General features: G+C 39.3%; 2 protein-coding genes and 1 pseudogene across 2 annotated transcripts; all 3 read left to right on the top strand.

The window, feature by feature from the left end:
* The first annotated feature begins 8,392 nt into the window (after window positions 1–8,392).
* Window positions 8,393–10,477, top strand: LOC142518012 (serine carboxypeptidase 1-like; annotated as a pseudogene).
* A 971-nt stretch (window positions 10,478–11,448) lies between these two features.
* LOC142505017 (L10-interacting MYB domain-containing protein-like) lies at window positions 11,449–12,521 on the top strand. Its single transcript, XM_075617845.1, has 2 exons — window positions 11,449–11,856; window positions 11,934–12,521. The coding sequence occupies exons 1-2, from the start codon at window positions 11,449–11,451 to the stop codon at window positions 12,519–12,521; spliced, it is 996 nt and encodes a 331-aa protein (XP_075473960.1).
* A 2,289-nt stretch (window positions 12,522–14,810) lies between these two features.
* Window positions 14,811–15,927, top strand: LOC142518006 (serine carboxypeptidase 1-like). The gene is made up of 3 exons (XM_075620579.1): window positions 14,811–15,320; window positions 15,484–15,591; window positions 15,686–15,927. The coding sequence occupies exons 1-3, from the start codon at window positions 15,176–15,178 to the stop codon at window positions 15,832–15,834; spliced, it is 402 nt and encodes a 133-aa protein (XP_075476694.1). The 5' UTR covers window positions 14,811–15,175; the 3' UTR covers window positions 15,835–15,927.
* Window positions 15,928–25,899: the final 9,972 nt, after the last annotated feature.

Raw genomic sequence — 25,899 nt, 5'->3', positions numbered from 1 at the left:
GGACCATTTTATTTTGACATATGGAATAGTTTGTCGTCTCAGTACTTGGTCTTTGTTATCCACAATTCGAATCGGAATTTCTTCATACTTCAGTTTTTCATTCAGATTATTCTCAACCAATAGTGGTCCAGCTTCAAGGACATGACTTGGATCGAAAATATATCTTCTTAACTGTGAAATGTGGAAAACATTATGGATCCTTGACATCTCAGGGGGAAGTGCTAATATGTAAGCAAGTGTTCCCACTTTCTCTAGAATGTCAAAAAGTCCAACATATCTGGGATTCAGTTTTCCAGCCTTATTGAATCGGATTACACCCTTCATGGGTGAAACTTTCACATTTGCCTTTTCGCCCACTACCAATTCCACGGGTCTTCTTTTAAGGTCAGCCCAGCTTTTCTGTCAATCTTGTGCAGCTTTTAGTCGCTCTTTGATCATAGCAACTTTATCCACTATTTCTTGGATTAGTTCGGGTCCAACGATGGCTTTTTCCCCTACTTCATCCCAATACAGTGGTGATCGATACTTTCGTCCATACAGAGCTTCGTATGGTGCCATTTCAATACTACTGTGGTAACTATTAATGTATGCGAACTCGATTAAGGGCAGATGTTCGCTCCAAGTACCCTTGAAGTCTAGAGCACACGCTCTCAACATATCCTCAAGAGTTTTTATTGTCCTCTCAGTTTGGCCATCAGTTTGAGGGTGATATGCCGCACTAAGAGTAACTTTCGTCCCCATAGCTTGTTGAAAGCTCTTCCAAAATCGAGATGTAAACCTAAGATCTCTGTCTAACAGTATGCTAGCTGGAACTCCATGTAATCGCACGATATCATTTATGTACAATGTGGCTAACTTGTCCAAATTATAGTTCATGCGGACAGGTAAGAAATGCGCAGATTTAGTGAGTCAATCTACGATTACCCAGATGCCATCATGACTTTGTCTAGACTTTGGTAATCCGACAACAAAGTCCATGGAGATATGTTGTCATTTCCATTCCAGAATCTCTAGAGGTTGAAGAAGTCCCCCAGGTCTTTGGTGCTCTGCTTTGATTTGTTGGCACATAAGACACTTGGAAACAAATATCGCAACATCCATTTTCATTCCATTACACCAGGAATTCTTCTTCATGTCTCTGTACATCTTTGTACTGCCAGGATGGACTAAAAATTTTGACTTATATGCTTTAGACATTACTTCTTGTCGAAGATTGTCGATGTCTGGTACGCACAATCGTCCTTTCATCCACAAGATTCCCTTGTTATCCGTCTCAAAATCTGGTGTTTTTCCCTTCTTTAGCTTGCTCTTTCAGTTTCACCAAAGCAAAATCTGTATCTTGACTTATCTTGATTGTCTCTCGAAGACATGGTTGTACTGAAAGTGACGCCAGGATCACCTTACTAGTATTCTTTCGACTTAAAGCATCTGCTATCTTGTTGGCTTTGCCTGGGTGGTAGCTTATCGTCAAGTCGTAATCCTTCATGAGTTCAATCCATCATCTTTGTCTCATATTTAGTTCCTTTTGATTGAACAAATATTTGAGACTTTGGTGATCAGTGAAAATCTCACACTTGGCTCCATAAAGATAATTTCTCCAAAGTTTTAGTGTGAACACCACTGCAGCTAGTTCAAGGTCATGTGTTGGGTAATTCTGTTCATACGGCTTCAACTGTCTCGACGCGTATGCAATCACCCTTCCCTCTTGCATGAGTACACATCCTAAACCTTCTTTAGATGCATCACTGTAGATGGTGAAGTCTTTACCTTCAGTTGGCAATACCAACACTGGCGTGGAGGTAAGCTTTTTCTTCAAAGTCTCGAAGCTTTTCTCACAATCTTCAATCCATTAAAATTGTAAGTTCTTATGTGTGAGTTTGGTGAGAGGTATTGCTATTGAAGAGAATCCTTCAACAATTTTTGGTAATAGCCTGCTAATCCCAAGAAGTTTCGAATTTCTGTCACAGTCTTTGGTCTAGCACAATCTGAGATTGATTCTACTTTCTTAGGGTCCACAGAGACTCCTGATGCTGATATTATGTGTCCCAAGAATGTGATGCTGAATGTGACGCTCTCTAGCCAGAATTCACATTTCTTGAACTTGGCATACAGTTCCTTTTCTCTCAGCTTTTGGAGGGTGAGACGAAGATGTTCTTTGTGGTCTTCCTCACTTGAAGAATATATCAGAATGTCATCGATGAATAGACCACGAACCTATCGAGGTATGGTTTGTAGACTCTATTCATGAGGTCCATGAATGCTGCTGGAGCATTGGTCAGTCCAAACGGCATCACTGCAAACTCGTAATGGCCGTATCTTGTCCTGAAGGCTGTTTCAGGGACATCTCCTTCAGTTGATGGTATCCTGATCTCAGATCGAGTTTGAAAAGACCTTGGTTCCTTTCAATTAATCGAAAAGGTCATCTATCCTCGAGAGAGGGATATTTATTCTTAATTTTAATCTTGTTCAATTCTCTATAGTTGATACATAACCTCATACTCCCGTCTTTCTTTTTCATAAATAGTACAGGGGCTCCCCACGGAGATGCACTGGGTCGGATCTGCTCCTTATCCAACAATTCTTGAAGTTGCTCTTTGAGTTCTTTCAACTCTGCCGGAGCCATTCGGTATGGTGCTTTTGAGATTGGTGTAGAGTTTGGTACTAAATTAATCTCAAATTCTATTTCGCGGTCGGGAATTTCGCTAGGGAGTTCTTCAGGAAAGACATCCGGAAACTCTTGTACTACTGGAATCTCTTCTAGTGCAAGTGTGGTTTCTTCCTTTACCTCGCTTAACATAGCTAGGTAAACTTCTTCTCCACTTTTCATGGCTTTCCAAGTTTGAGAAGCAGAAAGAAGACTCTTTCGTTCTTTTGTCTTACCATGAAATAAAAGTCTCTCTTGATGTGGAGCTTGGATGATTATCGTCTTTCCATGATAGTCTACTAAAGCATGATTCTTGGCTAACCAATCAATTCCAAGAATTACATCGAATTCCATCATGTTTAGTTGGATTAGGTTTGCTTTGAAACTTCTGATTTTCTATGACGACACTAATATCCCGATATAGAGTACGAGTTTCTAAAATTCGATTTGTAGGAGTTGCACTCTATATGGTTCTTCTAAGTTATCAGGCTTAGCTCCTAACTTCTTAGCAAATCTCTTAGACATGAATGAATGCGTAGTACCACAATCAAATAACACATAAGCAGGTATATTATTGATTAGAGTTGTACCAGTTACGACATCATTTGAGTTGTCAGCCTTTTCTTGAGTGATAACATAGACTCGAGCATTTGGCTTGTTCTCCTTAGCTTGTTTGGAGTTGTTCCTCCTGCTGGACCATTCCTTGGATCTGGAAAAGGGCATTGAGCAATGCGGTGGCCCATCTTTCCACAACGGAAACAAGCTCCAGAGTTCCTATGGCATTCACCAGTGTGAGTGAATCCACAAGTTTGGCACTTGAATTCCTCTCTGCTTGATTTAGAAGAAGTGGTTCCTTTGGATGGAGCACTGGTAAACTGATTGCTCGAGAACCTAGGCTTCTTGAATTGTTGGTCCGGTTGGTACTGGCTTGACTGAGGACGTTTGAGTTTGTTCTCACCTTCACGCCTCTTGATGTCGTTTTCAGCCCTGATGGCGGCTCCCATCAATTCATCAAAGTTGTTGGGCTCGATAACAGCAAGGGCAGATTGAATGCGGCTGTTCAATCCTTTCTTGAAGCGATGTATCTTCAAGGCTTTATCTCTCATGATGGTTGGGGAGTAAGTTCCGAATAAGTGAAATTTAGATGAATACTCCACAACTGTCATGTTTGGTTCTTGAACCAAACTTTCAAATTCTGATAGCTTCTGCACTCAAATTGCTGTCGGGAAGTACTGCTTCAGAAATACCTCTCGGAACCTTTGCCACGTGATAGGTCCCGTCCCTAACATAGCTGGTGAGACTCCTTCCCACCATTTGGCTGCTTTATCCACAAAAAAAAGTGTAATCACATCTACCTTGATCCCTTGTGGAACCTCAAGTAGTCGAAGATGATTCTCCATCTCCTTCATCCAATTCTGTCCGACCTCAGGATCGGAGTTTCCATCGAAGTTCGGGACTCTTGCTCTTTCGAGGGGCTCATAATGCTGCTTAGTCCCATTCTGAGCTGGCGGTGGTGGCGGTGGCTGATTAGCATTAGGGTTGACAAACCCTTGTAGCTTGGTTGCCACAATCGTGGCTATAGCCATCAGGTCCGCCTGACTGAGGCCAACTGCTGGTGGTGGTTGTTGTGCAGCCTCATCGTTTTGGTTGTTGTTGCAGTTTCCATAACGAGGGTTGCGATTGTTTCTCACGGGTCTTCCGTCCATTTCCTACAAATATAAAATTTCTAAGGTTGTTGGTAGAATAGAGACTTTACAAAGAATCAAAATGATTGAGTAATTGCTCAAAAATTAAATATGAAACCAATGGATAAAATTAAATTTATTGATTCCCGCGAAAGTGCAATTACAACTAAATTTCGAAAATGCTAACAGAAATGTAAATGGAACAAGTGTTATTACAAAGAAGTACTACTGAAGGTCTAATATATCAATCTCCTAATCCCAAATCCATAGGATCATCTTCGACTTCTTCTTCGGGATCCTCCTCGGGTTCATCTTCATGGTTGACTATTACTGTTTCCAGATGTTCAATATGACCATGCAGAACTGCATTCTGGTCGTTAAGAACTTCAACAGTGCTCCTGCAACTCATGAATCTGAGCATCAGTCTGTTCACAATACTGATTATGCTAATGCACAAGTTGGTGATTTTGATCCTTAAGCACTTGGATCTTCTCAACCAAGGTATCACGTAACTCGATTAACTCTGTAACAGTCTCTTGGGAGGTTTCGAACTCCTCTTGAGCTTTCCTATTTCTCTCTTCTGCCTGATGCAGATAGTGAGCATATCGTTGAACATCACCTCTTAAGTGTTCTGCTCGACGCTCTAATTCATCTTTGTCCAGCTCTAGGCAGTAGTTATGTTTCTTTAGTTTCTCTAGCTTCTTCTCTAAGCTCTTAATATAGCTACTCTGGTCAGCCATATCCTACATCCAAAACATGAGAGTGAAGGTTCATAAATGATCTCAGAATACAAGTCGATTTATAGACAATTACTTGAATGAACAGAATCATTACAGCATATAACATTCAATAGAAGAAATAGCTCAAAATTTTTCAGTCTTAGAATCTCGTGAAAAATTTATTAAAAATCCTTCACATCAAGAACATGATGTGTACAAATTTTGGTGCAAAAATATTGAGCCGATTGGAAATGAAAATTCCTCAAAGTTTCAAAAATTTGGAAAATCTTACGGAAATGATGATATCACTATCTAAACGAAAGATTTTGGGGTTCGTCGGCGGTGCTAGAACGAAAGCTTCGTTCTATGTTAGGTTCTTCTCGTTGAGAGCTTTCCAACCGTATCTTTTAATAGTCAAAATTACTCCTGGATCAAAAGTTATGGCCGTTTGAAGTTTGCGCGAAAAACACTCCAACTTCATACAATCTGCAAGGTCTACTGCATGCGCTTGCTGGAATTCACTATCTACTGCAATACTGATGCTACTGCAATCAAGTCTGCTGATTTCCAGCACTGTTAGAACCAGTCTGCTGCATTCCTGATCTACTGACCAAGTCTTCTGCATTCAGATATACTGATTCCCATCTGCTGGTTCTGTTTTCAGACTATTGGTCTGATGCTACTGTTTTTTTTCGATCTACTGGTTTTGGTCTACTGATTTTTTTCTACTCAATTTCACTAGTCTATTATAGTAGTGTATTTTCAGTAGTCTATTACAGTAATTTATCAGAATTTATTTTCAGAAGTCTATCAGAACTCATTATTTCTAGTTCCTCCTCCCCAGATTATGAAACCTGGTTTGCTCTGATACCACTTCAATATCACGCCACCAAGGACGAGGTTGATCGACACCGGCGTTGCTCTCAAATTTACATTCGAAAACAACAAGCCTCAGAAGTACAGAATTCATAAACCAGTCTTTTATTCATAATACTGAATATTCATTGTCTAATACAAAGTCAAATGACTAATGTTTTACAGCGGAAATGTAAAACCAAATATAATAACGTCTTAACAGATGTAGCGGAAAACATAAAATAGAATTGAGAAATAACAGTCTTCTTCACCAGCTCCAGAACTGAATCTGCTCTTCTTCCTCTAACAATTCTTCCTCGTTCTTATCCGAGATGGGTTTGGTGGGTGTGTGATATGGTTGTCACTCAGTAAGCGGGGGCGGGAATAACTCCCAGTTTTCAAAGTCATTTTCAACAGAAACAGTAATACAAATAATATACAGAAACTCTTATTTTCAAAACAAAAATCAGTATTCAGGAATCAGTATTCAGAACAGAAATCAGATATTTAACAAGTAAGCACTAAACACGTTTATGAATTTCATGGCTAAACTGATATCAGTCCCCTATATGTTCTCTCCTCTAAAGGGTGAGACCAGTAATCAGTAATCAGAATTCAGTAATGTTCAGAATATATATTCCTACCATTAGTTCACTAGATTTCAGTGCTTCAACAATCAGATATCAGAAATACATAAATCAGGAATTATCAAACTGATTTCAAGATATTTATACATAAGCCCACTTACTGTAATTTGCTAGAAAGTTTCGGTTGAAATCTGGAATCTTCTTGTTCTTGCTATTGGTTTCTACTGCTCGAAAATAGGCACTCTCTTAACTCGAATTTTCAAGTGATACTCAAGATTTGCGTAACACCAATTCAGAGATTTGAGAGTGTTATTTATAGGCAAATTTCTGACTGTTAGCCTCCCAAATAATTGGCCATAATATGCCTTTAACAATATTTATTTCGTGTTAATTGCTTCAGTTACAAGTCATAAGTAGAATCAGTAACTGTCTGCTGGAATTCTATCTGCTGCTGGATTCTATCTGCTGGAATTCTGTCTTCTGGAAAACTACCAACTTCTGAAATATTAGTTGCTACTGGAATTGTTAGCTTCTGAAATATGCTGGCTACTATTGGAAATTCAGGTTTTCACATAAGAGGATCAGGACATTTTGTTTCGAGTTACCTGCTCGAGCATGCTCGTCTTTTTCTCGTCTTTCTTGGAGGGAAAGCTGTCTCCGAATGATTATCCCCTCTTATAAGGAATAGCCTCAAATGATCATTTGACAGGGGTTTAGGCTGGTGGTTCTATTATGTTTACTTTAGAAAATATTAGGCAGTGATATGATACCCATCGGCTTTGCTATACCGGCTCGGTAAGAGAAATGTGGGGTTGGTGTTATCTTTTAACATCTGTAGGAATAAACTTTTCTTTAATAATCAGAATCAAGTAAGCTATCTTCCTATGTAATATTAACCAAAAAAATGCATATTTCTTTCATCTATACAAGGTAACATAAGTATGCCCCTGGGCTGAAGTACTATTTTTCAGACTAACTGGGATCAAGAAAGAGAGATGATGCGCGAGCTATATCATTTTTCAGTTAACAAGCGTTCCACGCGGTCTGAATTACAACAAATTTTTAATGATCTGGCACATTAGACTTTAACATATCAAATTATGGTTCCCCGGCAAATCAATGTGGAACAAGTGTGAATCACTTCTCAAATTCTGACTTATTTCGCAGATAGATTAGAGCATATTATCCCTAGTTTTCGTGCCTATCATCCTTCATATTCGGTCACTCATACACTTCGAACATTTTCAAAAGCAAAATATGATGTGAGTTATGATATCCTTTTCAACTTCACAGATTCTGCTCTGATGGAGGGGTAATCTCTAATGCTGGTGAAGTTCACAAACTAATCAAGACTTGACCACAAAATCCAAGTTTGAAAAACAAGACTAAAAGAATGTGAATCTCTGGTTAAATGAAATTTCATTTCGTGGAATACAATGGTTCAATCTTCATCCATCAGAATAAGTAATAATAATGATTTATGATTTGTTGAACTGGGGAAATGTTGCCATTTTTTTTAATGAAACAATACAAACAAATACAAACTATCAGTTGAGAAAGGGGAAATTGTAACTGGCCGGCGCGTCTACTAGTCCAGTCTTGTTCACTTGTCTCTTTTGTATCAACATCTTTCTTTCGTCCCGTTATGAAAATATAAACATTTAATATCTCTTTGTACTTTCTGTTAAATAAATATAATTTTGAAGGGATCATATACTCAGTAAAAGGACTACTTTCCAAGATCTTCATAGAGAATGCCAATGAAGATCAAGTCAATAAATAAAAACAAGCATAATGTTGATACATACAATGATTTCTTGTTTAGTAAGTGTCACAATGAACCTATATATAAACGCAGTGCTCTTATTCGTGAAAATACGATCTCTCCTGAATCCTGTGGTTGTTTCTTACAGAAAATGAAAGGGTCTTTTGTGTTTCTTTCTGTTTTGTGCCTGGTGGCTTCAGTACAATGTTATGGTGGGAGAGGACACGACCCTCTTGGGAAACTTCTCAGGGCCAAAAGGGCAAAAAAATCAGAAAACTATGTCACAGAAGATGCCTTGACTAAATATTCTCCGGTTTACATAGCACAACAGGATGGATTAAAGGACTGTGACAAGATTTTGAATTTGCCTGGACAGCCAAGTGTGAACTTTTCTCAGTATTCGGGCTATGTTACAGTTGATCCTAAAGCGGGACGAGCACTCTTTTATTGGCTTACAGAAGCCGAGGACTCGTCGGATAAGCCTCTGGTCCTCTGGCTAAATGGAGGTAATTATTATTTATAACTAGTAAGTCTACATATTTTTTATTCAGAATGTGACGATTTGTAACATGAAACTTGATGTAGAAAAAATTTGAGACGCAGGTCCCGGCTGTTCTTCTATAGGAAGTGGAGCTATGACTGAACTTGGGCCGTTTAGGGTGAATCCTGATGGAAAAACATTATGGTACAACAAAAATGCCTGGAATACAGGTGACATTAAAAGCCGCTTAGAATCTAGAAAAAAACATATACAAAAAAAAAGTACTAATGGATTCAATTATGATTCTGAAATTGATGCAGTTGCAAATATCTTGTTCTTGGAATCTCCGGCTGGTGTTGGATTTTCTTATTCGAACACAACATCAGATTATGTCACTGGGGACACGAGAACGGCAGCAGATTCTTATACCTTTTTACTAAACTGGTTGGAAAGATTTCCCGAATACAAAGCCCGTGATTTCTACATGACAGGAGAGAGTTATGCTGGTCACTACGTGCCTCAGCTGGCTCAACTGATCCTTAAAAACAACAAAATAACAAATCAAACTGTCATCAACTTGAAAGGAATTGCTGTGAGAATTAACTAACTTACATTTACTTCTTGGAAAATTTGGTCTAAAAGTTCACATATATTTTTCTACGGAACTCGTGATTTACAGATTGGGAATGCATATATTGATTATGAAGATGAAATGAGTGGCACGTATGATTATTTCTGGTCACACGCCCTCGTCTCTGATGAACATCACCAGGCGGTTCTGGCGAATTGCAACTTCTCTTCGCAGGCGACAGTGACAGAAAAGTGCCAAGAATCGGCTGAATGCTGCTGATAACGACGTACGCGACATTTTCATCTATGGCATTATATGAACCTTTGTGTGACTCTAACTCCACGGCTCCATCGGTATGAAAGCAAGATTCAGTTTCTTTATCACAACCTTAAACATTAGCCAGTATCTTTATTGTTCATTCTTCATTAAAAATAGATATCTGGATTCGACCCTTGCTCCGATGACTATGTCGATGCCTACTTAAACTCACCAGAAGTGCAGAATGCGCTTCACGCAAACGTTTCTGGGATTCCAGGACCATGGGAGGGTTGCAAGTACTATAGCTATCCATTTTTCTTCAAAATAATCTTTAGTTTTTTTGTCATAAAATAAGGCAACGGCCATTTTTCTACCCACTGTTTTGATTAACAATTCTGTTTCTATGAAGTGATTTCATATTTTCCAACTGGAATGATCAGCCGGAGACGGTTTTACCAGTGATCAAGGAGCTGATGACTAGTGGCATCAGTGTTTGGATTTACAGGTTTTTGACTCTCTTTACTTAAATCTTATCACTGATGTACTATTGTTCTTACTAAATATTTCTTGTTTTCAAATGAAACAGTGGTGACACAGATGGAAGAGTGCCAGTGACAACCACTAGATATTCAATGAACAAGATTGGATCATCAGTAAAAACATCATGGTACCCCTGGTACACACAAGGCGAGGTTCGTGTTATTTTTTAGGAAAAAACACAGTTTTGATCAGAGAATTTGTTTCTAATGATTTTTTATTTTTAAGGTTGGAGGTTATGCAGTCGAATATCAAAACGTGACCTTCGTAACGATAAGAGGAGCAGGTCATTTTGTTCCGAGTTACCAGCCCGAACGCGCACTTACCTTCTTCTCATCATTTTTAGCTGGAAAGCTTCCTCCAAGTCAGAGCTAAATAGATCATCCAGAAAATATCTTGAAATCCTCTTCTTTTTTTCCTTTTACTTGAGATAAAAAACTTGTTATGTTATATGCTATTAACATGTAGTGATGTGCTCTTAGAAAAAGAGTGATCACAAATTGCTTAGTGTTTGAAATTTATTTTGTTTTGAGGATATCTTTTTTCTGTTTCTTTGTTCTATTTAAAAAATCGACTAACAAATAAATATAAAATAATTTTGTAGTTCTAAGTTTATAAATTTTCTAATTTTTTTTATTAACCAAAATTATAAAAAAAAGTTTCACCAATGTACGAAAAATTAGTTATGCTACAGGGTTTAACTTTAGTTAATATTATAGATTAGAGAATATAAGCATGACTAAGAGCCCGTTTGGTATAAGAAGCTACAATTAAAAAAGTGCTTTTTTAATTTTTAACTTGTTTGGGTGGGCTTCTAGTGCTTAAAAAAGCACTTATTTAAGTTGAAATTAGAGCTTTTTTAAAAGCCCTATTTTATAGTTTTTTTCACTAGCTTTTTTAATAACCTTAAAAAAAACATCCACCAGTAGTCTCCTCTCAATCTTTTCTCCATTCTTCTACAAGGTACAATTTTTTTTTCCGTCGAGGTTTTTGTTCGTTCATTTTTTTCTGCTTTCTTTTTGCTGCAGAATCTACACTCCCTATTCATTTACGTCTGTATTACGTATTGTGAATTAGATAATTATGTTACAATTCGGTCAATGATCCGATAAATCCAAGAAGTCAGGAAGGGAAAAGTATTTGCTTATTCCATTTTTTTGCAACTACGTATATAATATTCACCAATTCTTGTGTATTACGTATATAATATTATATTAATTAAAATATGTTATATACCATAATATTACTGTAATATTATTTAATCCTTGTTTGTATTACTTTTTCATTTATGATATTGTGAATTAGATAATCTATTGTTTTTTTATGTTTTATTTTTTGAATATAGAATGTATTCGAAGTTAGCTCCTAAACGAGGATTATCAAATCCAAGTCAATTACCTAGATATACGATTGAGACTGTTGAACCTGGATTTGTTGTTGATGGGAATAATAAGGCGGATTGGACTGATCAGAATACCGAAATATTTTTAAAAATTTGTGAGGAAGAAATTGAATCCGCCAATAAGCCTACCAAACATTTAAACAAAACGGGGTACACAAATTTAGTTTCAAAATTTAATGAGAGAACGAGACTTTCTTTGAATCAAAAACAATTCAAAAATAAATGGGATTTTATGAGAAAATATTTTGCACTGTGGGCACAACTTATTGGAAATAATGAGACTGGCCTTGGTTGGGATCACAACAAGATGACCGTGCAAGCTGATAATAGTTGGTGGGAGGATAAGATTAAGGTACATAATTTATATACTACATTTTAAATTTTTAATCAATTATTTTTATTTATTTTTTGTTACGTTGCAAATTACAGGAAAATCCTGAGTATGCAAAGTTAAGATTGAGGGGACCCAAGAATTTAGATTTATTGGAAAATATATTTAAAGGTTCCATAGCAACTGGCTATGCTGCAATAGCACCATCAGAGGATCAACCAATTCATAATAATTTCAACGATGATACAAATGATTGGGATGTTCAGTTAGATGGAGAGTTTCAAAGTGATGTTTATATTAATGTTGAAAGCCAAGAATTTATGAAAAACTCAACAATGGGAGCTGACAACTTTATGCAGCAAAGGAAGAGAAAAAGAAGGGAGAGTAGGGAAAAAAGAGGTCCCATTGCCACTAGGTTAGCCGATCAACTTGATCGTGTCCTTCAAGAATTTGAGACTCAAAAGTCTATACACGAAACACCAAAAGATGATCCATGTAGCATTGAAAATTGTCTGGAGGTTCTTCGTAGTTTGCCTGGTATGGTGGTTGGCAGTGAGCAATTCTTCATAGTTACTAGAGTTTTGAGTAAAAAGCATAATAGACAAACATTTATCGGATTGAAGGACTCGGAACTGCAGCTTGGTTGGGTAAAGACATTCACTAAAGATGATTTGAAGCGTTATTAACAGCAGTTATGTTTTTAGGAAAAATACTTGAATAATGCACTTGTTTTTTTCTTTTATTGATTGATGAGTCAACTTTACTAAGTAGTATGTTTAAATTTTTAATGCAATAATCTAAAACTTTCAATATTTATTGTTTTTTTTTATATATTTATCTTTATTCATATATTTTCACATGATGTCTGCGAGTTCAGGCTCCACTATATCAGATAACTCTGATGCATCAAGTGATTCCGACATTTTCGTTGATTCTATTAGAAATACACATGTCTCTAAGAAAAGAATGGTTTTGTTATCCTTGTGTGGTGTTACGGATTATGTTTTGAAATATATTGTTAAAGAAAAATGTAGGACATCGTGGTTATCAGGGTCTCAATGGGTGGCAGAGATATTGAATGGTAATGAGACACGATGCTTTGAAATGTTTAGAATGAGAAAACATGTTTTTTATAAACTATGTGACGATCTACTCCAAAAATATAGCTTACAGCTAACAAGAGGAGTTGATATCTATGAAAAGGTGGGATTATTTTTGTACATGATGGGTCAACCTGCTTCAGTTAGAAATGTTTAAGAGCGTTTTCAACACTCGGGGAAAACTGTTTCAAGACAGTTTCACAGCGTTTTAGAGTCCATATGGAAGTTGTCGAGAGATATCATCAAACCTATCGATCTTAATTTTATAGATGTCCCTGAATATATTAAGAATGACAAAAGATATTGGCCTTATTTTAAAGATTGTATAGGGGCTATTGATGGCACACATATATGCATTCGTGTTCCCCCTAGCAAGCAAATAGATTTCATTGGAAGAAAAGGGTATACTTCAACAAATGTTATGGCTGTATGTGACTTCGACATGTGCTTTACTTTTGTATGGGCTGGTTGGGAAGGTTCTGCTCATGATTCTAAAATTTTTAAAGAGGCTATGCGCAGAGAGAGATTGCATTTTCCACTCCCACCTGAAGGTTTGATGTTAATATATCTTATATGTTTTTTTAAATAATTGTTAGATAAATATTTACACTTTAACTCTTATTTTTTGCAGGTAAATATTATTTAGTTGATGCAGGTTATCCTACTTTCAAAGGCTTTATGGGACCGTATAAAGATACTAGATATCATTTACCTCAATTTCGATTGGCTTCCAAAGTTCAGATAAAAAAATGAAGTATTTAATTATCATCATTCCAGTTTAAGGAAGGTTATTGAAAGAACATTTGGAGTGTGCAAAGCACGATGGAAGGTATTACAAAATATGCCCACATTTTGTCTAGATACTCAATTTAAAATTATAGTGGCATGTTTTGCTTTACACAATTTCATAAGGCGATACGATGCGGCTGGAGATATTCTTGAACAACTCGAAAATATTGATGATTTACAAGAAATCGAGCAAGATGGTGAAAATGTTTATGTCCATGACAGAGGTACGAGATGGCAAGAGCCAACACAAGAAAATATTACGGAAATAAAAGAATTGAGAGATGACATAAGAAATTCACTGCCAATACAAGGTCGACATTGAACTATTAGTTTTTATTTTTAATAAATTAAAGTAGAATGTAAACATTAACCATTGTTATTAACAATTGTTTTTATGGTTTTTAAGATTTCAATATTTTATTGTTTTGGTATGGATTTAATTATTTATATTTATACATCACACTTGTTTAGAAATCCGTTATAAAATATATATATAAATTAATGAGTTAAAAAAGCACTTAAATGATATGTATCCAAACACATTTATTAATTTAAAAAGTGCTTTTTATCTATTCATCCAAACACAATATTAACACAACTTTTACTTAAAAAAGCCTTTTTAAAAGCCAACTTAAAAAAGCACATTTTTAATCAAAAAACTTTTGATACCAAACAGACTCTAAGTATTTTGAGCAAAAACGTAATAAAACAAAACTCACACTCGAAATTAGAGAGGAAAAAGTTATTCCAATTTAATTATATTTCACATAAATCCTCTGTTTCTATGTAGCAGTAATTTTAGCTCCCAAATTTAAATTTGAATAATCTGTCGAAAACTATGTTATTGAATTAGTGTCATGAAAAAGGACCTTCCTATTTTTAAGGCCATCTGTGTCTCTTTCTTTCACAAACTTTTCATGTTATAACTTCATAAATTAATTCCAAATGAAACACTAAACAAAGACAAATGAATTATAAATCAAGCATATCCTTTTCAATTCAATTATTTGTATTTTAGTCCATGAGACAAGTAGAGACATTGCAGGCTTAGCTTAAGAAACACATTAAAGACATGGGACAAACTAACGAGCTGCATCGTCGCAAAACGTGACTGGCTGAACTGAATACCAACAAGACCAAGGATCCAGCTGAAAATGCAACAAGAACATATGGACAACATTTAAGTAAAAAAATAAAAATCTACAAAAAAGGACAATATTTTTGATGCAGAGCACTACATGGGGTGTGTAAGGTTTTTGTGTCTGACTCTCTCATGCCTCGTGGTTTTAGTACATTCTCATGATGGTAGAGGATTTAACCGTCTAGGGGAATTTCTCGAGGCACGAAGCTGAAAAGAATCTGTCAAAGATGTTGCCGAGGATGCCTCGATCGAGTACTTGCCTTTCTATGTAGAAAGTCAAGATGGATTGAGGGGAAAGGACGGAATCTTGATGTTTCCAGGGCAACCATTGGTGAATTTTGATCAATATTCGGGTTACGTAACAGTTGATCCTAATGCTGGCCGAGCACTGTTTTATTGGTTAAATGAGGCTGAAGATTCTTCAAGCAAGCCCCTGGCGCTATGGCTAAATGGAGGTAAATCTATGATAATATTACTGTTTGGCAACCCGTTGTGATTCAAACCCTTTTCGTGTTATCGCATTACACGAACAAATTGCTAAAGTTTGCAGTTTAAGATGAAATTACAAGATCGTATACTTGAAGGTAACTTGGAATCATCAGATATTTGAAACTACAGGGACTGGCTGCTCTTCAGTATGCAATGGAGCAATGACCGAACTTAGACCATTTCCGGTGAATCCCGACGGTAAAACTCTCTGGTACAACAAATATTCTTGGAATATTGGTGAGTATCAATGGAACGAGTACTCTTAAAACAGGGCATATTTCTACTTTGAAGAACAACATTAACTAAAGTTTGAATCTTGAAATCGCTGCAGTTGCGAATATCCTCTTCTTGGAATCCCCAGCTGGCGTTGGATTTTCATACTCAAACACAACATCAGATTACATTACTGGTGACAAAAGCACTGCAGCGGATTCCTACACCTTTGTAATGGTTGCAGAGATTTCCAGAGTACAAAACTAGAGATCTCAACATAGCAGGAGAGAGTTACGCGGGTCATTACGTGCCTCAGATTGCTGATCTAATCCTTGGAAACAACAAGATCAGTAATCAAACTGATTATAATCCCGATCGACGATCCGAGAGCGCCGATGTATCAAGGATATAAGGCTTGTTCATATAATGAAAATAAAAAATTTCGAAGATAAAAATTTTCACTTACCATATTAGGCAGCTGCCAGTTTTAGTGAACTCCTTCACAAAACAGGCAGTTCCACTCTCCTTCCTTATTTAGCAATCATGCTAACTTCCATTTCTTCCATCCTATAAAATCATCACATAAACTCCTTTATAAGCTTCATGTTTGATCTCCATCAAACTATAGTCACCAAATCCAACTCTTTGAAATTTGACTATCTTAACGGGAACACAGAATCCGATACTTGTGTGTCCCTCAATGGTTCAGGAATACAACTAGCCGTGGGTTCACATCTCCATGTGATTCAGAATAACATTTATTCTTATTCGGATTTACCCTAGTTAACCCCATTCTTATTATCAACTCTTTGATCAAGGATGTCAGAACTCATTTCTAATTGCACCCATCGGATCATGGTAAGAGCGTCTAGTACCATCGTCCCATGATTCCCTAGGTATCACTGATAGTGCCTACAAGAACCAGTCGATTATGATTAACGTACAGTACGGTCCCTTCATCTCATATATCCCGATCGAATCTGCAACCATTGGTTCATCGAGGGTTGCATATTAATTTGATAACTATGTGATACATATAATAGTGGCATCGTATGTACCATTGGAGAACTCCTTCTCCAACGTACATCTCATACTCTGGCCAGATATTCCACGCACTATTATTTTATCAGATCACATAGGATATCCACACCCGTAGGTGAGCGGTGAATCCCCGACTACAATGCACTGGCTCCTACATGTGTCGCAACTGTACCCAATCTCGCCACCTGATGACCCTCCTGGGGTCGGTAAATGAGTCAAAGCACAGCCCTAGCATATAGAGCCTCAGTGTTGTCCCGGGTCGTAAGGACTAATGGTGTACAATCACAACCACGGACTTATCCTCTCGATGAATGATAACCACTTGGAAAGTCCGAGGGAGGGTAGTTCGGTATAATCATCATATGACTACCCATCTGCATGTTTGGACATCTCTATGCCCTTACCAAGAAACGCGGTACACAACATCACAGAAGCTAGTCTCGAACTCAAGCGACCTTTATCCATGTTTTAAGCGGCTGAATCGACTAGGAACAAATTTAGATTTTACATTGTTTATAAATGAGTTTCAACATCGAATTACGATTCATTTGTATTAAAGTATAATCAAGGACTTTATCTATGCTGATTGCATGGGTATACAGATAAAGTATAATGCCATAATCGAATAAAATCGTAAAATATTATTAAAATAAAAATTGTTTTACATTAGAGTCAATAAAGCCCGAGCCACAAGTTGGCTTACCGGACACCTGCTCTAACAATTTATGCTCCCTTTTGCCTTTCCACTTCAAATTCTCCCTCGGTAGGTATATACACCTCAATAACTTTCATATCATACTCTTTTTTATAAAATTTTTACTCGTTCTATTCAGTTCTTTGGTTTTGATCCATGTTTGATATGTCTTCAAGTAACCCTGAAGTACAAAAGGACCTTCATGCCAATGTCACCAGAGCTCCTGGACCCTGGGGAAGCTGCAGGTAATACGATCCAAGAAACGTTCTTTTGTTCCAATTTCCACTCAAATTAGTACATTTTTATTTCAATTTTTTACTGCAGGATCCACTCTGATTAACTAATATATGTTATATATTCATGCAGTAATGTGGAACATAGAAGTTGACTTTGGCAGGACCCCGATACGTACGGTACTAACTCTCATTAAAGAACCGATGACCACCCGCATTCGCATTTGGGTCTTTAGGTAACTAAAACTACACCATTGTTTAAATCCCTTTATTTAGCATACATTTATTTCTTGAGATCAAGGAAAAATGACTGCAGCGGAGACTTAGACAGCGTCATACCTGCGAAAAGCAACCGGGTATTCAATGGCTAAACTTGGTTCACCTGTTAAGAGTTAAGACTCCATGGCATCCTTGGTACTCTCAAGGTGAAGTAAGAAAGTCGATCTGTTTAATACTAGTCGATTTAGTTTTTTCCCAAAACTTCGTATTTCTAACCGGTTTTAAATGAAAGGTTGGAGGTTATGTGTCTGAATATCAAAACATGACGTTTGCTACTGTGAGGGGAGATGGACATTTTGTCCCGAGCTACCAGCATGAGCGTGCATTTGTTCTCTTCACGTCGTTCTTGGAGGGAAAGATCCATATTAAACACACATTCAATATTGAATTGAATTATATTTGATTAAAATAAACACGTATTCAAACATAAATGTAGTTTCGGCCATAAAACGAAAACTCTATTTTTCCATGAAATTGAAAACAAACAAAATCAGTGACTTGGATTCTACTTTCAGTATTTCCAAAATTTTGTAGTGTCTTTGCTTTCAAGTTCACTTCTTCAAAGTTCAAACCATCCTTTGGTTCACAGTGTGTATGATGTAACCCGGGCGAAACGGACGAGTCGGGTCAGGAACTCTGTCGGATAAACTATCAAGATATTGAAGGAAATAGGAGTTAGACGCTGGACTTGGATTGTAACTTCTCGAGCTCCCTGAAGGATCTGTGAACAAGAAAATAACCACGTGAATGGGCGCCGGAGGGGAGTTCGGCGTGGCCACTCCGATGCTTAAGTCAGCAGGGTACTCAAGCAATAAAACCAATGTAGCCAAGTGATGGCTGTGATGATTGGTGTGTAGTAAATGATAGTATTAAATGTGAATTAATATCCGAAAGATAGTAAATGCAAGTAAAGAACCTGATATTTATAGTAGATGATACAATGATGACCTCGTTTTTCGTGTGAGAGCATTAATTATAATAGGGTGGCTGATTATACCATATTGTTCTGACATGTCAAATCGCACACTTGTCACATCCAGGCCACTTGATTTATTGATCACTTGTAATAATGTCAGAGATAAATCGGCTATAAACACTGTTTATCGGCGGCATTAAATACTTCACTCATATCGAAGTGGTCAGGGTGAGGTATTCCTCGGGATTCCTTATAAGAACATAAGTGTATACCTTCTCAGGGAGGTTATGTTTCGGGTGCTCTCGTGGCCTGGCCTCTGATTGACCGGCCCTTCCGTGGGTTCTTCCAGCCATCCTCTCGTTATCTCGGGTAATTTCATGACTCGGGTGCCGATCCATCCGATTACTTTATTTGTATGGTCAGAACCTTTTATTCTCCTGACCCGGGCACTAACCATGGATATTATCCACGACCCGGGAAGTCCTAGGGTTTATCTATGACCTGGGTTATCTCGGGGCATCATCATTCCTTCCTTAATTAGTCGGGTTAGAGTCCACTCGCTGTCCCGATTAGTCTCGTGTGCCCGGTCAGGAAAATTGTTTGCTTACTCGCTTATTATTATTATTTTTAGGCTGATCGTAGTATATGGACACGTGGATTATAGCTGACACAGGCCGTAGGATTTGTCAGAGACTCTTCTTTTTCCAAGAAAATGAATCATTATGACGCATTGATTCCTGGACCTGTCTTTTCGAATATCTTCTCGCCTGTATGAATATCTTTGCACTATTTCCGATGGAGATCTGAGCCGTTGGGTCCATTATGGATTAATGGTGTGGATTGGCTTCACTCTCCATATATAACAACCCTTCCTTTGTTCAATGACACCAACACACTTATCTTCTAAAGAATACAATGGCAGGTGCAAGCGGCTCCAAGACTCCTGATATGGCGGAAGAATTCATGAAAACAGCCCGGGAGAAACGAAAGCTGGAACTGGAGGATGAAGTCTTCCAGTAAAATTATCCACTACTGGGAAAAGCTTCAGAGATTGAAGTTTCTCTACGAGACTGGGGAAGCTAATACTCCTAGACTAGTGGTAAAGCTGAAGGAGTATCGGGAACGCCTGCACGTTTTTGAGACAGCTGATCTCTTCAAGGACGATTATGTCTACGAGCTGATGCTCTACAAGGAAAGGAAAATTCTGACGGACATCGTCAAATCCGACAGCTTCCTCAAAACGTCTACTGGAGAAGTAAAGGGCTGGATGACCCTGTGGATGATGTTTGTAGAGGAAGCATATTATGATGTAGTCCGCAAGAATTTTTTTTTCTGAATAAAAGTTATTTTTGTTTTATATCTCCGTTACTTTCCCAGCACCCTTTCCGGAATAAAAATGCTTGTCCATTTCTAATTCTGTCGAGAATTTCAGTTTTACCAGATATTGTATTTGTATTAGGAACTGAATAAAATAAATCTCACTAACTGATATGTCGGGAGCTAAAATTCCTCGTGCTATAAAATAAGATACCGGGGCCTCAAATTTCCCCGGTTTTTAAGATAAGATGCCGGGACCTCAAACCTCCTGGGCTATAAGATACCGGGGCCTCAAACCTCCCGGGCTATGATAAAGAATCATAATGACGCATGTATCAATATTAAATTCCTGCCGAAAAACGTTCCATATTTCGAGATGGATAAGAATGATGTTTCGATAACCGTGAATGTCCTCTCGTCTACCTGATACCATTTACGAGGTGCATCCATTAAATGTCATGTGCCTATAAATAAGAGGATAGAAATGAAAGGTGAATATCAGTTCAACATGTCTTCAAGTGACTCCACTAATTGCAGCAGCACACACGTCGTAGTAACCAACACAATGCGTCCTCATCTGGAGGAATTGAAGAAGACGATTGAAGAATTAATCTGGGTGAAGGTCATGTCTACCTGGTACAAGGTTCAAGACCTGAATGATACCTACCGGAACGGTTTGGCTCTTACTCGAGCACAAAGAGCAAGAGCAAGGAAGTACACCCGAGAATTTGAAGTGGATAGAGTTACAGATCTGGCTACCGACCAGGTTCTGTTACACATGATGCTGTGGAAAGAATGACATCAATTGGAAAAGATCTTAACTGCTGAGTCCTTCATCAATCTTCGGATTCATGAATTGACCGACTGGCTAACTGAATGGCAAATTTCTGTATCTTCAATAATGGATAATGTAACAGTTCGTCGAATCTTTCTTTAATAATAAAAAATTATTAATTATCGTGTCTTATGTTTCTTTATCTTCTGCATACAAATAGGTACAAATAACCAATAAACAATAGTATCCTGGTCTCGAAATCAAATGTCGGGTCTTCGTACCATCCAGGCTTATAAGAATATACCGGGGCCTCACATTATTCGAGCCTGTAGATAGTGCCGGGACCTTGCGTTTCCCGGGCTAATATGCTTCGTTGGTTAGTGTAACCGGGCAATCCATAAGGATTATTATGATGCATGCTTATTTATGTCGACGAAAATCGTTTCATATTCCGAGGTTATAACACCTAGATATTCGTGTACATCTTTTCGTCTACTCTGCTCTATTTTCAAGACTCATCCTGACCGTTTATGTATTCATTCAATGGTGGTGATCAACTTTCCTTTTGGGTAAATAGGAAGGCGCTTCGACTGCCTAGGGCCTCTTTACCTTCTTCAATATTAAATGTCACCTTCCTATAAATAAGACGATATGGATGAAATGAGTATTAGTTCATCATGTCGAGCTCAAGTGATTCCAGTGCCTACAGCAATACAGTCTCTTCCATTGGTGCACATAGCCAAATACCAGCCGAGCTACGTCCTTACGTGGAGAATCTAAAAAGGACTGTCGAAGAGTATATCGAAGTAAAGGTTATGTCCACTTGGTACAAGATCCAAGATATTACCATCGCTTACCAGAATGGCCTGGCTCTTACTCGTGCACAGAGAGCAGTGGCGAGGAAATATAGGCGAGAGCTTGAAATAGCTTGAACTGCAGACCTAGCCACCGACCAAACTCTGTTGCATGCTATGCTGTGGAAGGAAGTGGCATCATTTGAACAAGATTTCAACCGCCGAGTCCTTCACCAATCTCTACTTTCAAGAGTTGACTGATTGGATGAATGAATGACAAGATTATGTATCTTCTAGAATAGCTGTAATACGACGCAGACCATTTCCTTGATGAAAATTTTAACGTATCTTGCTACTTTATATCTTTTGTGAACAAGCCGGCATAGATTAAGAATCAATAAACAAGAAAACCATAAGCTATTAATTGATCGCTGGGTCCTCGTACCACCCGCGCTTAGGATAATACGCCGGGGCTTCGTACCACCCGGGCTTAGGATAATACGCCGGGGCATCGCACCAACCAGGCTTAGGATAATATGCCGGGGCTTCGCACCACTCGGGCTTAGGATAATACGCCGGGGCTTCGAATAATATGCCAAGGCTTCGTACCACCCGGGCTTAGGATAATACGCCGGGGCTTAGCCTTCCCTGATCATTTAATGCGATGTCAGAACGACGCGTCCCCCTCTGACAAGCTGTCAGGAACTGTCCGTATTCCGAGAAAATGAATGATTATGGTTCCTCGATTTGTGCACACGTATTTTCAAATATCCCGCCCAATGATGCCGCTCAATTTCCGAGACTGATCTGGTCCGTTCGATCTGCTTTAGATCAACGGTGTAGATCACCCTCTTCCCCTATATATAGTATATGACTGGTTTTCAAAATTCACTTGCAAATTTCCTTGTAGCGAAGCTCTGCCAAATTCTTCTCTCGAGCTTTTCCTGTCACGCGGATGTTATTCCGGCGATCTTTCCGTTCATCGACAACCGGTCACCATCTCCATTTCTTCCTAGTAAGTCTCCTTTCCTCATTTACCCTTTTCATTATGTCAAACTCCACATCTTCCACGTCCGGAAAAAATGTCAGGGGCCGATCAGAGGATAACTGCCCGACCCCTTCTGAGACCTCCGTTCGCCTTCCAGTAGGCATTCCCATTCCCCATTCTCGACTCCTTAAAAAATCCAAAGCTTCTTATTCTCGGCCTGCTGGTACCCAGGGCAAGGGAAAAGAGAAGGCCACAGGTCCCCCGTGGTTTTCCACTTTGACTTCTACCCTTCGCCCGGGTAGTATAGAGGAGTTGAAATCTTTGGGCTCCATCCCTTCTACTTATGACATCAAAATTCTCGGACTGAACGATCACCCCGATACCCCTCCCCCCGGCTATCATGCTTTCTTTCTTGAGCAGCTCAAGAGTGGTCTCCGCTTCCCGGTACACCACTTCTTTGAAGGAGTTGCCCGATTTTTCAACCTTACCCCTCAACCACCTCCACCCTAACGCTTTTCGTATTATGGCTGCTACTTTTGTACTTCCGTATGAAACAACTTCCCATCAATTCTTCAATTTTTCATTATTTTTATTCTTGCCTGTTTAATGATGTGGTCTTTTCTTTTATGGCCCGGATGCATTACCGGTTCTTGACTGATATCCCTTCCTATCTGAAGGGATGGAAGACGAAATTTTTCTTTCTTCAATTCCCGACTCTCCCTACCAGTGCCTTGGGCTTTCTTTCTGCTATGCCCTCCAAACCTGAGCTTCCCCGGAATTACAAACTCCTCCCTCTTTTTATCCAAGCCTGGGGGGCCCTAGAAAAACAATCTTATCTTTCCTCTGTATTGATTGGGGGGGACAACTTGATTCATTATGGGATTGGGTCCCGGACTGAAGACCCCGTGGACCAGATAATAGATGAGTTCAATCACCCCGGGTCGCAGGCTGGTAAAGTATTATCTTACCATTATTTCCCTTTATGTATCCTTCACATGCTTGGTCATCTGACATGCTGTTTTTGTAATGCAGCCGAGGACATGATCAGGGCGAGTTTCCAGAAGGCCGCGGCCAAGAGAAAGTCCGAACAAAAGAAAGCCCGGGCTGAGAAAAAAGCTCGGAAAACTCAAGAGGAGGAAGAACGCCAAGCCCGGGAAACTGAAGGACAGGGGGACGAAACAGAAATGATGGTTCGGGAGGAACCCATTCTTCCCTAGGAAGAATCCACCGTCCCAGCTACCGAAGAGGATCCAGCTCCTCTTAATCAGCGAAAGAGGAAGGCCATCCAGGAGCCGGTGGTGGTAGTAGAGGATGAAGTCGAGGAGGTCGTCCGGTCTCCTCCTATGACAAGTTCTTCTACCGGGCCCTCTGGGGGAAGGCCTTGGGTTATCCCCAACATCTTTGGGGAAGATATCAGCGTGGACCTTCTTAAAATGATCCGGGTCCTTCTTCGTCCTGACGAGGTGGCACACCTTCAGGGACTCCATCCCAACATGCTTCTCTGCGAAGGAACGTCCCGGGTTTTTTCTGTAAGTTCAGGAAATTCTAACCCCCCCTTTTTTCTTTTCTCTCCCCTTCTTTCTATTATTTTTTTTTTTTGTAAGCTTTGTAGCTTTATCCCCAAGTTCGAACAATATTTTCAGGACCTGCAGATGCTCGTACATTCTTACGAGCGAGTAGCTAATGTAGCTAAAGGGGCCAATGCTCGGGCTACCTCGGCCCAGGAGACACATGCTAAACTCCGAGAGGAGGTGGGCCGTTTGAGCGAGCTTCACGAGCATGTGTTGGCTCGGTAGAGGGCTGTTTGGGAGCAACAAATGGATCTGATACGGGCGGAGCTGGCAGTGGCCCGAGCAGAGACACAAGCGTTAAGGGAGGAAGCCGAGTCCTTCCGTGCTCGAGCTGATGGTCTCCAGGCTGCCGTATCCCTTCTTAAGACTGCTCAGGAGGAGCAGATGACCAACTTTTTAAAATCTCCTGAGTTTAAGCTGATGTTGGCTAAGAAGGCCTTCCCGTACTTTGAACAGGGCTTCAACAAGTGCCTGGAACAATTCGAGGAGGCGGGTTTGGTTCCAGATGACCGGGAAGATTTTCCAGATTTAGAGAAGGCAGCAACCTCTCTCCCAGACGAGGAGGAGGAGCAGAACAAGGAGCAGGATCCCAAATAAAACCAGTTTTTTTTTTTTTACTCCCGGGTTCCGGGCACTTTGTAAATATCTTCTTTGTTAATGAGATCTCTTCATCGCATTTGATAACGTCTTCCCAGATATTCCCCGCATTATCTCAAACTTTGTATTAACTCTGAATTTCATCAATCATTAACCGATAATTTTCTTTTTCCAAAACAAAAACCTGCGGGACCGATACAACATTAATCTTTACTAAGATCGATAGGCGACCAGGGTACGGGTTTCTGGACTTGGTAGATAACCGGGGTACGGGTCCACCGGGCCAGGGTACGGGTCCCTGGATTTGAAAGTATAACCGGGGTACGGGTCCACCGGGCCAGGGTACGGGTCCACCGGGCCAGGGTACGGGTCCCTGGACTTGAAAGTATAACCGGGGTACGGGTCCACCGGGCCAGGGTATAGGTCCCTGGACTTGAAAGTATAACCGGGGTACGGGTCCACCGGGCCAGGGTACGGGTCCCTGGGCTTTGAAATATTTGAACGCTTTCTCGAACAATCTTTTTATTTGATGTAGAAATCAGTAGATACAAGTATTTTCTACACATAATATCTCTTTAAATGAAAAGCATTCCATGGCCTCTTGAGAGTTTGTCCCAGAGAATATTCAAGATAATAAGTTGCACCAGAACTGACTCTTTGAATTATTTTGAAGGGTCCTTCCCATTTTGCTTCCAATTTCCCTACATCGCCCACCGGTTTCACCTTTTTCATGACCAAATCCCCTATCTGAAAGTCTCGCGCACGAACATTCTTATTATAGGATTTCATTACCCGGCTACGATAAGCTTCCATTCGAATGCTAGCTCTGTCTCGCCTTTCTTCAACCAGATCAAGTTCAATGGCCTGGGACTGATCATTGTGATTCGGGTAGGATTCTATCCGAATAGAAGATTGCCCGATCTCCACTGGTAGGACTGCTTCTGAACCATATACAAGGCTATAGGGTGTTTCCCGAGTAGATGATCGAGGAGTAGTTCGGTAAGCCCATAAGACACTTGGCAATTCCTCCACCCAATCTTTTCCTTTCCCATGGAGCCAGGCCTTCAGTGCTTGCACGAGGATCCTGTTAGTTACTTTCGTCTGGCCATTAGCCTGAGGGTAGGCTA

This window comes from Primulina tabacum, chromosome 1, assembly GCF_025594145.1.
Source record: "Primulina tabacum isolate GXHZ01 chromosome 1, ASM2559414v2, whole genome shotgun sequence".
NCBI lineage: Eukaryota > Viridiplantae > Streptophyta > Magnoliopsida > Lamiales > Gesneriaceae > Primulina > Primulina tabacum.
The sequence above is the reverse complement of the archived record's forward strand: the minus strand, read 5'-3'. Positions and strand labels throughout refer to the sequence as shown.

Coding starts and splice junctions, on each gene's coding strand:
- LOC142505017 (XM_075617845.1), top strand. CDS start 11,449: ATGTATTCGAAGTTAGCTCCTAAACGAGGATTATCAAATCCAAGTCAA. Junction 11,857..11,933: donor GGTGGGAGGATAAGATTAAG/GTACATAATTTA, acceptor TGCAAATTACAG/GAAAATCCTGAGTATGCAAA.
- LOC142518006 (XM_075620579.1), top strand. CDS start 15,176: ATGTTTCCAGGGCAACCATTGGTGAATTTTGATCAATATTCGGGTTAC. Junction 15,321..15,483: donor GGCGCTATGGCTAAATGGAG/GTAAATCTATGA, acceptor TTGAAACTACAG/GGACTGGCTGCTCTTCAGTA. Junction 15,592..15,685: donor CAAATATTCTTGGAATATTG/GTGAGTATCAAT, acceptor AAATCGCTGCAG/TTGCGAATATCCTCTTCTTG.